We start from the raw sequence: 13,217 nt of genomic DNA, 5'->3' as shown, positions 1-13,217 counted from the left end.
CTAGGCAGGTCTATGTGATTCATGTCATTTGTTTAGGCCAAGGTTTGTTTGATCTTTGACCCATATGCTCCCATATACCCAGTTCATTAGTAGAGATTGAGTTCCGAGCCTAGACGGGTGCTACCTTCCATGAGGTACCTTCCCAATAGGCAACATGATCCCCGAACCCAGAATTTAGTTTTCGTAGACCCTTTTTTCCTGATTGGAGTCATGCAGGGGTTTTTGTTCTTACTTAAATTTATCCCATTTAAAAATAAAAATAAAAAGTAAGTGGCGACTCCAAAAAAAACCGTTCCTCATTGGGACGAATTTTTCAAAACTCGAAAACCAGCTTTCCCTTTCACCTTTAAAATAGCGAGTCGCGTCGGTAGGTGGATCGGGTAAGGGTCCACAATTATTCAACATATCCTATAACAATGTTTAGTAAGGAACCGTTCAATGAATCTCAATAATATTTTCCAATTTTTTAAAATTTTGTTATTTTCAGTCTCTCATATCAAGGTAGTCACATTTATGATAATAAATTTTAATTGTTTTCCAAAATTTGAAAAACTAATAATTTAGCAAACTAAAATTAAAATAATAATAATAATAATGCAAGTTCAAAATCAAGCAATATATCCTCTATGATTTATAATTGCATTCACTATGCATTTTCTAAGTCATGATGTTACATTTTTGGACGGAATGACATGTGCACTCTGCATGACCGAAGGCAAAATGGTCATTTTTTTCTTAATCCGCAGTCCTCCTCTCCACCGTCCCCTAAGCCAAAGCCCTCCTTTTTTGTTCTTCCTTCCCTTCAAAGCCCTAAAATCCAAATTCCACAAAGTTGCTGCCAAAAACCCTATATATTTTCTCTTTGTTCATTTTTTCTCTTTGTCTATGAGGTGAAAATTTGTAAAATCTCCAAATAATTTCTCCAGTCCTAGAATCACCAAATTTCCTCAAAATTTCCCCTACTTTTCTAAAACATCAAACAAAACCTTGACCCACAATTTGGCCAAGTTTTATTCTCCCAAAATTTCCCCAGAATTTCTCCAAATTTTTTGAAAGATCAAAATGAAGCCTTAACCCTAACACTCTTTCCTAACATGCTTCTACCCATTAAAGAATTGGAAGTCAAAAAATTACTGTTGAACTCTATGTCTTCTCTTCAATGTCAACCCTTCATTAGCTTCCTTGGAGAAAAAAGGTTTCGGCTCGGGGCTTTAGCAGAAGTAACATGGGAAGAAACAATTGATGGGAGAGAGAAGGAGAAAGGTTGCAGATTAGGGTTAAAAAGGGAATGACTTTTGCCTTCACTTATTAAAAAAATGACCATTTTCCCCTTGGTCACACGGAGAGCACAACCATTCTGTCCAAAAATGTAACATCGTAACTCAAACAATGCACATTGCATGAAATTATAAAACATGAGGGTAAATTGCTCAATTTTGAACTCGATGAGGTAATGTGCAAAACACGGTATAGGTTGAGGGGGTAAAGTGTAATATACCATTCATTCTAGCATAAGATCTTTCTAGGCTATGACTTACTTTCCTTGAAGACTTGAAGTTTACCTTTCATTCTAGCATAAGATCTTTCTAGGCTATGACTTACTCTCCTTGAAGACTAGAAGTTGCTAAATGATCAATTGGGACATCACAAGTATGTTTGGAAAGATCTAAGAAAAAGAAAAATTAATATTAAAAATGTATGAGTCCGATCGTGTATTTAAAAATGTGAAAAAAAATAATTTTAAAGTGGTTTTAAAATTTGTAAGAATGCTCAAGTACTGGCCAAAGCACTTGAGCACTTGAAGTTAGGCTTGCCAAGTTCTAGTAGTTCATGTTTTGGAAACTTAAGATTTTATTTTTTGGGTTTATTCCATATCCAATCCTCTAGGTCATTGGGCCTATATAAACCCTATCTAAAAATTTTTTTAAGTTTTGATGCAAGTATTTAGAAAACTTTAATTTGTCTTCCTATTCTTTAAAACTCTCAAATAAGCTTTTGTACTTCTACCAAGTTATGAAGGAGACCTACATCCCTTCAGGTGCTAAGGCAAGATCCACTGGAGCACACAAGGTACTATTAAATGGTGGTTTGTTTATTCAAGGTCTTAGACTCTGTAATGCTTTATCTCCACACTTTGTGTGGAGGTTTTTTATGTAAAAAAATATTGTCTTATGAGTTTGATTTCTTTTAATACTTTCTTATAGGAATTAATTGGTTTAAAAATTTAAACTTTTTGGGTTATTAAGATTAAAAATACCTATTCACCCCATCTACGTATTACCTTACTTGATATTTTCTTTTTAATAACAATGAGGAGATATTATAGATTATCAAAAGAAAATTAAAGTCAAAACAAATACTAGAAATTGAGAAAATAAGGATAATCTAGTTAAGAAAAACACCTAAGAGGGGGAGGGGATGGGAGGGGAGGTGGTGAATTGGGTTTTTGAAAAACTTTTTCAAGCACAACTATTTAAAGCAAAATAAGGAACAAATGTAAAGAGATAGAGTTAGAGAGAGCAAACACAATTTTATAGTAGTTAAACACTACTTGCCTACATCTATTCTCCTTTAGCACCTAACCGAGTGAGGGTTTCACTATCCTTGAAGCTTCAACCAAGCTTCCAAAGTCTTTACACTTGGATTCCAACTCAATTGGACTCTTACACAATACCTTCAAGTCCTTTTTTCACTTGAAATTAATTTTTAACACTCACTAAAACACTTAAGATACAGATGGAAACCTCTCAACCTAGCTCAATAAATGCTCAAATACACAAGAAGACTAAGATGAATGAAAAATGTGCACTAAAGGATATGCAATTGAAGAAATTAATGCACCAAAGAGAAAAAATAAGTAAAGAACAAGTAGTTGGAAAATTGAATGCAAATATTCTCTTGTTCATAAATGAAGTGGAGCTCTCAATTTATAGGTTTCTAGTCTTGAGGACCAAATATGCCAAAAAGTAGTTTCATCCAGTCGAGCTCCAGTTTGACTAGTTTACTAGTCATTAGGCTTTAAATGCATGATAAGTAACTGCTAGGCCTCGACCAAGAAGACTTACCCCTTGACCGGGAAATGTCTCACCCTTGATTGGGAATGCAAGGCTATTGGAACAGAGAGAATGTTTTTTGCATCCTTTGACTAGTCCTCAATTGGGAAGGCTTAACCAGTGAATGGATTCCATGATCGGTTGAGCCGATTCACCGGTCCTCTTGGCCGATTCACCTATTTTGACTCAAAAACATATCTTTTCTATTCCTTTCACTTCCAACACTTATGCAAAGTCTTTAGATATATTAATATGTCAATTGTTAAAACCGTTTGCCTAGGGGTTCGTATGAAAAAAGTTGGGTTTTAATGAAAATTTAACTTTAATGCATAAACCGAGTTTTTAATAATTCATGAATTAGTATGAAAAACCTAAGTACACCCATACATTCATCTTACATATATTTCCTAAGATAATTAAAAGGTCTTCAATATGCTTCAATCTTACATTCATTTGGTCCTTTAATGATTTTTCTTGAATTTCCTTTTGAATTTTCAAATTAAAACCTGAAACTCTTCTAATTCAAAATCATTAGCAACTTAACTATGATTTATTATCATCAAAACGAAATTAGGAGAACCTTGGGCCAACATAAATAATATACCAAAATGTGTGGATAATGATTTTATGGTCTTTCCTATACATATAACTATATATAAAAAAATTTCACTAACTAAATATATTCTCTAAATCAAATGAGATTTAATGAATCATGAAAAACTTAGACTTATTTATATATTAAAAAAATAATTTTTAAAATTTTAAATTCATTTTAACTAAAAGGCTATTATCATTATATTGTTAATAAAAAAATCAATTATGCTTTTATGAATAGGTTAATATCCATATTTTAATAATAGATATTAAAATTGTATCATTTTTTTTAAATTAAAGATATATAATGTATAATTTTATTATAATATTACTATCTAGATTTTATTAATATATATGATTAATTTGTAATTATAAAATTATTTTTATATTTGGTAAGTGTTAGTTAAATTTAATTAATATTACATATTTTTTTGAAAAATCAAAAGAGGAAAATTATTTTTAAAATCTATTAATCAAAATTTTTCTTTCTTTTTTGTTATTTGAAAAGTGTTTTTAAAAATAATTTATCAAAAACCTTGTCTTTAGAAAATACTAAAATTTGTTTTTCTTTTATTCCTTTAACTTAAAAACAATTTTTCTTTTTTAAACAATATATCAGAAAACATCAACAAAGGACATTTTTTTAATCTACTTTTAACATTTTTAAAACTTCTATTAATTTTGAGCCTTTCATGATAGTCATATTTTAATAATTGAGATCCTCCATTTATGTGTTTTCTTTCCATTCAATGAAGCAATAGATCCTCTTTAGTTTAGCTTGTACTTATAACATAAGAGAAATTTTAAAATGACTAAAAATGAATACATTTATTATTTTTGTTTTAAAATCTGTCTTTAAAAAAACTATTTTCACTTATTATCTCAAATAAGCTATTAATCCATTTTGACTTATAATAAAATCCACCATGCAAATATAAACAAAATTCTTCAATTTGTGATGTGTCATATTATCCAAATTATAGGATTACAATTAGTAGGGAAAATTTGAGCCCAAAAATCTCAAGGAAAAGAAATCTACAAGAAGAGAGTGAAAAAAAAAATGAAAAAATAGTTTAAACCCACTAAAATTTTCTCATATATTTCTTCAAATTTATTATTATTATATTTTTTTTTGGGCAAAAATTATCAAACAAAAAAGTTGAGATTTTTTTTTTCCTTTTTGTAGTACTTCCTATACTAAATTTTACTATTTTATTTTATTTTTCAAATTAAAAAAAATAAAACAGAAAAAAATAAAAAATTTACATATACTATTTTCCACCAAGGAGAGAGAAAAAAAAAGATATGGGAGAAACTTGTGTTTTGGCATTCTGATGTGGAAAATATATGATTTTGAAAATCCGAATATATGAAATATGAGATCCAACTATTAATAGGTAAAATAATACGCAATTTGCTGTTTACTTTCCTCTTCCCAGATTGCCCCTAAATTTCTCTATGTCATCGGCAAATCTTCCCCATGTCAGTAGAACAATTCGAAACTTAACTAATTCTCTCTTGATTCCGGGTTGGTAGTTAACTTACAATAAACTAAAGAATGGTTTCCGTTCTGGCCAGGGCTGCCGCCAAAAATCCAGGTTTCTAGAAAACTCGCCGGTGCTGCTCAGCCGTCATCCTAATCACCGCCGCCTTCACTCAGCCCCATTAACACAAACGCATCTCCATTCAAAAAACACCGGCACCACTCACCGTTTCAGCCATACTGCCGCCGCCATTCCTGATCTCTATTTGGGTGTTATTCCTAGAAATGGCTACTGATGGTTTCAAACGATCATCGATAGCCCCACCTCCAGGAAGTCTCAATGTTGAGAAATTTGCAGAATCCCGAGCTGCTGAACTTGAGGCTCTTCACTCAATTGTGGCAAATCGGCTGAACAACAATTTCCGATCTCAAAGAAACAAGAGAAGAAGGACCACTGGGCATGATAACAGAGATGCAAACAAGAGATTCAGAAATAGGGAGAAAATAGGGGTGGTTGATAAAGGCAAAGTTGCGACTTCGGAGAAAGATGACAAGAAAGTTCCTCGTCGTATTCGTCGGCGAGTTGAATTGAGAAGAAACACCGAACATGGTTACTCCACTTCCGGGGATGGTACCAAGAGGCTGAGAACCCATGTTTGGCATGCAAAGCGCTTTACAATGACAAAGTTTTGGGGTTTCTACCTACCTGTGGGTTTGCAAGGCAGGTAATGCATTCTAGTCTTTGTTTGGAGATTCTTCTTGGGCCATTTGGTATTGAAAAGGGAACAAATTTGGGAAGAAATTCCAAATTCGAATTATCTAAAATTTTATACGTTCATAAAAGATATGAAAATTTTTATTTAGTTTAAACCTTTTTTCTTTTCTTGATTTTCTCCTTTTTGTTCCCTGTACTTGTCTCAAACTTTCTGAGATTCAAAGGGTACTTTCCTTCAAATCTTGAAGACTGAAATGGAGCCTTAATATGTTTAGATTTGGGTTTGTAGTGGAATTACTTTGCAAACATCCATTAACCTGGGGAGCTCTTTTTCATGGAGAGGTCTCTTAGATAAAGAACCAATTTGGGTTACCCTTTTCACATTTTTATTTCAACTTCCATTTGTTCTTTGAGTATATGAGAAAGAATTGATTTGGACAATTTTTACCTAAAATGATGCAGAGGAAGGGGTTCAAGGGCTCTCTTAAAGTGGTTCAGACATGGAACTCTTGTACATGAAGCTTGCTACCACATTGCCCTACAATTGGAGGGTCCAGAGGTATAAATCATTTCTTTGTAATCACAACCATTTCAATTGTAGCTTTGTCTCTTAATTTGTTACTTCAGCAGTATTTTTATTTTAGTACCGTATGCCTGGAAATGGTATTTCAATGCTTTCGGTTTTTCTTTTCTTTTGCATAAGTAAACTTAGTTCATTATGTTATATGCTTCCAGGATTCATTTCTTTCAATTCTAGGCATGGTATTAAGGCCTTCTCCATCAGCTCACTCTAAGGATATTTTATGTTCTGGGCTTTCTGGAGCTGCCCATGGAAGGGCTATGGTAGGTTGTTGCACCTTCTTCAATTCAAGAATGATGAAACAAACATATGGATAGACTTTCCTTTTTTTTTTTTTTTTTTTTTGTAGCTTCATCATGTTGGAGCATCAGGTTCTAAATCAATCGCCCCTGTAACCTATATGTGGAGACCCATACAGAAAAATGATATAGGTATTGGAGCAGAACATGATGTTGATTCTGTTAACAACACACAGACAAATGAGTGTTTTTCTTCCTTCCGCCAACTATGGGTGTGGATGCATGCCTCAGCTTTCAATGAAGGATGTGATGCTTTGAAATTTGCTTGTCAAAAACTGGTAAACTATAGAGATTATTTATCTTTGATTTTTTTTCCCCCTTTTGAAGACTCTATGTGCTTACTTGTTATGAAGAGTAGCTTGTGAATAAACTCTTCCTATATGATAGCTTAAAAAAGTGAATACTTATCAATATTATCCCTCTGTACTGTTAGTGTGCATGTATGATGCTCAACTCTTAAATATATATATATCCTTGTCTTATATGATGCTGGGGTTACAACTGGTTTTGTACGAGGAAGGTTGGTTTTCATGTTTTCTGCTTTATTGTTGCTGTCTGACTTCTATTTATTTTATCTGTAAATTTCATATCATATTATTTTATGTTTGGTATCCATCCATGTGCAGCAAGAAGCTTAAGACAGAGGCTCTTTGTGAAGCAATCTTATTTGCTCGTCTTAGAGAAGAGTAGGCAGCGAAATGAGATGCCCATGAAGGAAAGGAGAAATGAGATATATGTCCTGGTTAGGAATCTTAGATCTACAGCATATAGACTTGCTCTTGCCACCATTATCCTAGAACAATAGGAAAAAGATGTGGAGTTCATGTGACCTATTGTATGCTCCTTTGTGGAAAAAGAGCACACTGGACATGTCCATCTAAATGCCAGAGAAAAATACATATAATTAAAAAATTCTTTGTAAGTTGTTATCATGGACATGTCCATCTACCTTTCCCAAGCCTCGGACCTTCCTTTGTGCCCCTTAGACCATGCCATTATATGATTCTCTTGTGTGGTCAAGTGATTCACCTTCGATTTTTTGGGACTGTACCTTAGGTACTACCTTAATAGCCCTGAGGTACTACCTTAATGTACCTTAGGTACTACCTTAAGGGACCTTAGGTACTACCTTAGTTAAAGTTAGGTTCTACCTTTTCCAAACCTCGGTCCTTCCTTTGTGACCCTTAGATCATGCAATTATATTATTCTCTTGTGTGATCAAGTGATTCACCTTTGGTTTTTTGGGATTGTACCTTAGGTACTACCTTAATGTACCTTAGGTGCTACCTTAATGTACCTTAGGTACTACCTTAATGTACCTTAGGTACTACCTTAATGTACCTTAGGTACTATCTTAAGGGACCTTAGGTATTACCTTAGTTAAAGTTGGGGTCTACCTTTCCCAAGCCTCAGACCTTCGTTTGTGACCCTTAAACCATGTCAGTATGTGATTCTCTTGTGTGGTCAAGTAGTTCAGCTTTGGTTTTTTTGGACTGTACCTTAGGTACTATCTTAATAGCCCTTAGGTACTACCACAAGGGACCTTAGATGCTACCTTAGTTAAAGTTGGGTTCCACTTTTCCCAAGCCTCGGACCTTCCTTTGTGACCCTTAGACCATGCCATTATGTGATTCTCTTATGTGGTCAAGTGGTTCACCTTTGGTTTTTTGGGACTGTACCTTAAGTACTACCTTAATGGCCCTTAGGTACTACCTTAATGTACCTTAGGTACTACCTTAAGAGACCTTAGGTATTACCTTACTTAAAGTTGGGTTCTACCTTTGCCAAGCCTCGATCCTTCTTTTGTGACCCTTAGATCATGCCATTATATTATTCTCTTGTGTGATCAAGTGATTCACTTTTGGTTTTTTGGGATTGTACCTTAGGTACTACCTTAATAGCCCTTAGGTACTACCTTAATGTACCTTATGTACTACCTTAAGGGACCTTAGATACTACCTTAGTTAAAGTTGGGGTCTACCTTTCCCAAGCTTCGGACCTTCTTTTGTAACCCTTAGACCATGACATTATGTGATTCTCTTGTGTGGTCAAGTGGTTCAGCTTTGGTTTTTTAGGACTGTACCTTAGGTACTACCTTAATAGCCCTTAAGTACTACCTTAAAGGACCTTAGGTACTACCTTAGTTAAAGTTGGGTTCTACCTTTCCCAAGCCTCGAACCTTCCTTTGTGACCCTTAGACCATGCCATTATGTGATTCTCTTATGTGATCAAGTGGTTCACCTTTGGTTTTTTGCGACTGTGCCTTAGGTACTACCTTAATGGCCCTTAGGTACTACCTTAATGTACTTTAGGTACTACCTTAAGGGACCTTAGGTATTACCTTACTTAAAGTTGGGTTCTACATTTCCCAAGCCTCGATCCTTCCTTTGTGACCCTTAGATCATGCCATTATATTATTCTCTTGTGTGATTAAGTGATTCACCTTTAGTTTTTTGGGATTGTACCTTAGGTACTACCTTAATAGCCCTTAGCTAGTACCTTAATAGCCCTTAGCTAGTACCTTAATGTATCTTAGGTACTACTTTAAGGGACCTTAGGTACTACCTTAGTTAAAGTTGGGGTCTACCTTTCCCAAGCCTCGGACCTTCCTTTGTGACCCTTAGACCATGCCATTATGTGATTCTCTTGTGTGGTCAAGTGGTTCAGCTTTGGTTTTTTAGGACTGTACCTTAGATACTACCTTAATAGCCCTTAGGTACTACCTTAATGTACCTTAGGTACCACCTTAATGGACCTTAGGTACTACCTTAGTTAAAGTTGGGGTCTACTTTTCCCAAGCCTCGAACCTGCCTTTCTAACCCTTAAACCATGTCATTATGTGATTTTCTTGTGTGGTCAAGTGGTTCACCTTTGGTTTTTTGGGACTATACCTTAGGTACTACCTTAATGGCCTTTAGGTACTACCTTAATGGCCCTTAGGTACTACCTTAATAGCCCTTAGGTACTACCTTAATGTACCTTAGGTACTACCTTAAGGGACCTTAGGTACTACCTGAGTTGAAGTTAGGGTCTACCTTTCCCAAGCCTCGAACCTTCCTTCCTGAACATAACTTGTTATATTTTAAATTTTGTAGTTTGTTATGACTGTTATTATCCTAGAATGTGGTACACATATGTGAATTATATATGTTTTGTACTATATTTTTCAATATTTATTACTTGTTTGATTATCAAAAATTAACCAACAGCAATTATGTCATCAGATGACGAACAATCAAACATACTATGTAGTGTTTTTCGGTCGTAGACATGGAGTGTACAATTCATGGGCCGAATGTCAAAAGAATGTCCTTCTTTATAAGGGGAGTTTTTACAAATCATATACTTCTAGAGAGGAAACTGTCCGAGCTTGGGTGTTTTATGCACCAAGATGGAAGAGAAGTGATGAAAGTTCAACAGCTAGCAAACCAAAGTTTGAACTTCCAATTCATGATCAACATCCCTTCTAAATTATTTCATATCTATATGTAATCACTTTCTTTGTTGGTTTCTTTGTAGCATGTGTTTTGCTTATTATAATATCTAGCTTAACATAGGTTCTGGAAATGTGTTATGAATATCAACGTGTAGAATGTATATGTCGTAGTGTGAAGAAGGACCTCTGTGATTATTATTATCAGCTTTGTTAAACTGAAAATGCTCACTCAATCATTTTAAGCATAAGACAATTTGTTCATTAAAGGTCATAACATTAGATAAATTTCAAATTTTAGACACATCATAAGCTTTGGAATCTATTTTATTTGAAATATAAAGCTGACAATTATATCTATGGAAAATGTATCTATTTTTTTCCCTATCAATACCATCATAGATATTCCTATTGGCGAAAACAAAATAAAAAATTGCTCAAGAGTTCATCATCTCTTATCTGAGATTCTGTTCTTGTGGTGGTGTGTGATTGGGAACCAAAAAGATTATCTAAAGTTGTTGTCTTCCAATTGTTCCGGAGCATCTTTGTAGAGAGGTACCCATGTAATGTTCAATTCTCCACACAGACACATACAACCAAGTGAATCCCAAACATTAATTTCTCAGCAAAGTGAAAGAAATGAAAAAGTTTAAAGCACTAAAGAGTAGAGATTTGTTTTCAATGAAAACTATTTATCCCTAATTTTGCACACAAAAGTATTTGCTTCACACTCTATCATATAAGCATCATTCAACATCATAACCCATCATAAAAAATAGGAAGAAAAATCAAGTTACTGGATTGAAACAAATAAGACCGATTTCAATTAGATCCACATTTACACAGTTACAATGAGGGAGAGATTTGAGAGCATTATTTTGCTTATGAGAAATATGGGGGAGAGGGTGGTAAGGTAAGTGAAGAACCAAAACATAGTTCACTAATACAAAAGAGTTACAGAATCTAATCATATTGTACTAGCTCAACACAAATGCAAATTTTTTTCTTTCTTTATGAGTTTTTCCCCTAGGACATATTTGGTTTCTTTTAAAAATTTAATGAACTTCTCCTGAGCAGGAACCACCCTCGCTGGGTTGGTCAAAATTTTAAAAGATGTCTCAGGCTCCGCTTTCTTCTCTAAAGGACTTGACCTCAACCATTTTCTTGCAATCTTCATGAGTTTGGATCAGTAAATTTAGAAACTGAAAGCAAATGCAAGTTCAATTAAATTGGTATAAGTTTTAGCTATTTTGATATCTGCACATTTTAAGGTTATCAGGGCATTTTAATGTTATCAGCCTAAAAACAATACCTTAATTATAATTAATTGGACAAGCACATACCAAAGCTAATGCCTTGAGTTAAAATCACGACAACAAGCGACTTAACTTTAAATAAACATTTTCTTCCTTTTGCTGAAATTTTCATTCTCAATCATGCTGTTATAGGCTACAGTCTTCAAATTCTTTTACAGAATTCATACTTCTAAAATATTAAATAACTAAGAGGATGAAGTTATCTAGTTAGAAGGCAGTGATATTAAAGGTTCACAATAAGACTATAATTCTAACACCAATAAGTTTCTCAATTAGATACATAAGTTTTATCAATCTCCAATGTGTTCAGGTATCAATTCATCTAATCCTCAAATATAAAGACATGGCTAAATTATCAAAGCATCCAATTTTCCTTCTTTTTTTTTTTTTTTTTCATAGCTTGGGTAAATGATTTGTTAAAATAACATAGCATCTGCAATGTGAGTGCTTTTCTTGTTTTGAAATATAATTCAAAAGAGGAACAAATTAAGAAAGTATACTGTGGAACTTCCTGTATACTAGGAATGTGTTCCTCTTTTCTTTGATGGATGCTCCTATCGATAGCTCACAATCCATACCCCATTACATGTATCATATTTTTTGAAGCGTCGGAGCAACATTGATTCTAACACATAAAAGAAATAACCCAACTTTATCAACTGCCTGAGAAATATATTGAAAAGATATGTCTGCCAATTTAATTCCTCAAATGCTGAAAAGAAAAGTATAACACTACAATGAGCTGATTTTTGATGACTTAAAATTGGGTTAATCTTCATAGCAATGTATAACTGACTAGGCTATATCAAGAGGCCTCCTACAGAGCAACAATACTTGTGCACTAATATTGGATAGTTCTTGTAGAAGCTTCAAGAAATTCCACTAAATTCAACAAAACTTTTATCTCAAATGTCTAGGGTAGAAGCCTCGAGTAATTCTACAACAATATCAAATAAATCAATGCAATCAACAATAAGAACTTGTAATAGATGGTTAATACTTTGAATAATATTTATCTGCTGCAGCTCCCATAACAAGCCATTTTATATTATTCTGAGCAATGATTTCTACAATCCTTTTCTCAATATTTTCCATTTCAATCCACATTTTATAAGGCCGCACCTATAGAAATTAGCCACATAGTCAAATAATATTTAACAACATCTAATCATTTGGGTGGAAATTAGTCTTGTAGGAGGATCTCCAAGATGAAGTAAACATGGTTTAGAATTTTGAACTTTCTACTGTTTTTCTTTTGGACATGTTACACTGTCTAATTAAACTTCAAAGTTCAAAACCAACGGAATAAGAATCAAAACTATGGACTCAATACTAATGCAATGCACTTCAATTGTAACCAAATTAACAAGGAAAATAATGAGAAGAAATCAATGTTTTAAAAACCAGACCGGTGATCGAACCGGAAAAGTTACCGGTTCACGGTTCACTGGTCGAACCGCTATTGAACCGGTGATGTAATAAATAATTAAATATATAATTTATATATTATATAAAATTTAAAATAATTATAAAAATTAAAAATATATAAAATTACAAATTTTAATAATGTTTGATTTTTATATTTGGTATATTAAATTAAATTAAGTGATAAAGTTTAATATTTTAAATTTGATTAAATAGAAATAAGTAATATTTAAGAAAGAATATATATTTAAGATAAAAAAAATTTATAATATTTAATTTTATCTTTTTGTCTTTGTATTTTATTGTTTTAAAATTATTA

The 13,217-nt window shown here is 33.3% G+C and overlaps 1 protein-coding gene across 1 annotated transcript; it reads left to right on the top strand.

The window, feature by feature from the left end:
* Positions 1–5,124: 5,124 nt before the first annotated feature.
* On the top strand, positions 5,125–7,208 carry LOC100854265 (ribonucleases P/MRP protein subunit POP1). Its single transcript, XM_019222021.2, has 4 exons — positions 5,125–5,855; positions 6,308–6,404; positions 6,581–6,688; positions 6,775–7,208. The coding sequence occupies exons 1-4, from the start codon at positions 5,416–5,418 to the stop codon at positions 7,087–7,089; spliced, it is 960 nt and encodes a 319-aa protein (XP_019077566.2). The 5' UTR covers positions 5,125–5,415; the 3' UTR covers positions 7,090–7,208.
* The last annotated feature ends 6,009 nt before the right edge of the window (positions 7,209–13,217 follow it).

Source organism: Vitis vinifera, chromosome 9 (genome assembly GCF_030704535.1).
Source record: "Vitis vinifera cultivar Pinot Noir 40024 chromosome 9, ASM3070453v1".
NCBI classification, from domain to species: Eukaryota; Viridiplantae; Streptophyta; class Magnoliopsida; order Vitales; family Vitaceae; genus Vitis; species Vitis vinifera.
The sequence above is the reverse complement of the archived record's forward strand: the minus strand, read 5'-3'. Positions and strand labels throughout refer to the sequence as shown.

Coding starts and splice junctions, on each gene's coding strand:
- LOC100854265 (XM_019222021.2), top strand. CDS start 5,416: ATGGCTACTGATGGTTTCAAACGATCATCGATAGCCCCACCTCCAGGA. Junction 5,856..6,307: donor CCTGTGGGTTTGCAAGGCAG/GTAATGCATTCT, acceptor AAAATGATGCAG/AGGAAGGGGTTCAAGGGCTC. Junction 6,405..6,580: donor TACAATTGGAGGGTCCAGAG/GTATAAATCATT, acceptor ATATGCTTCCAG/GATTCATTTCTTTCAATTCT.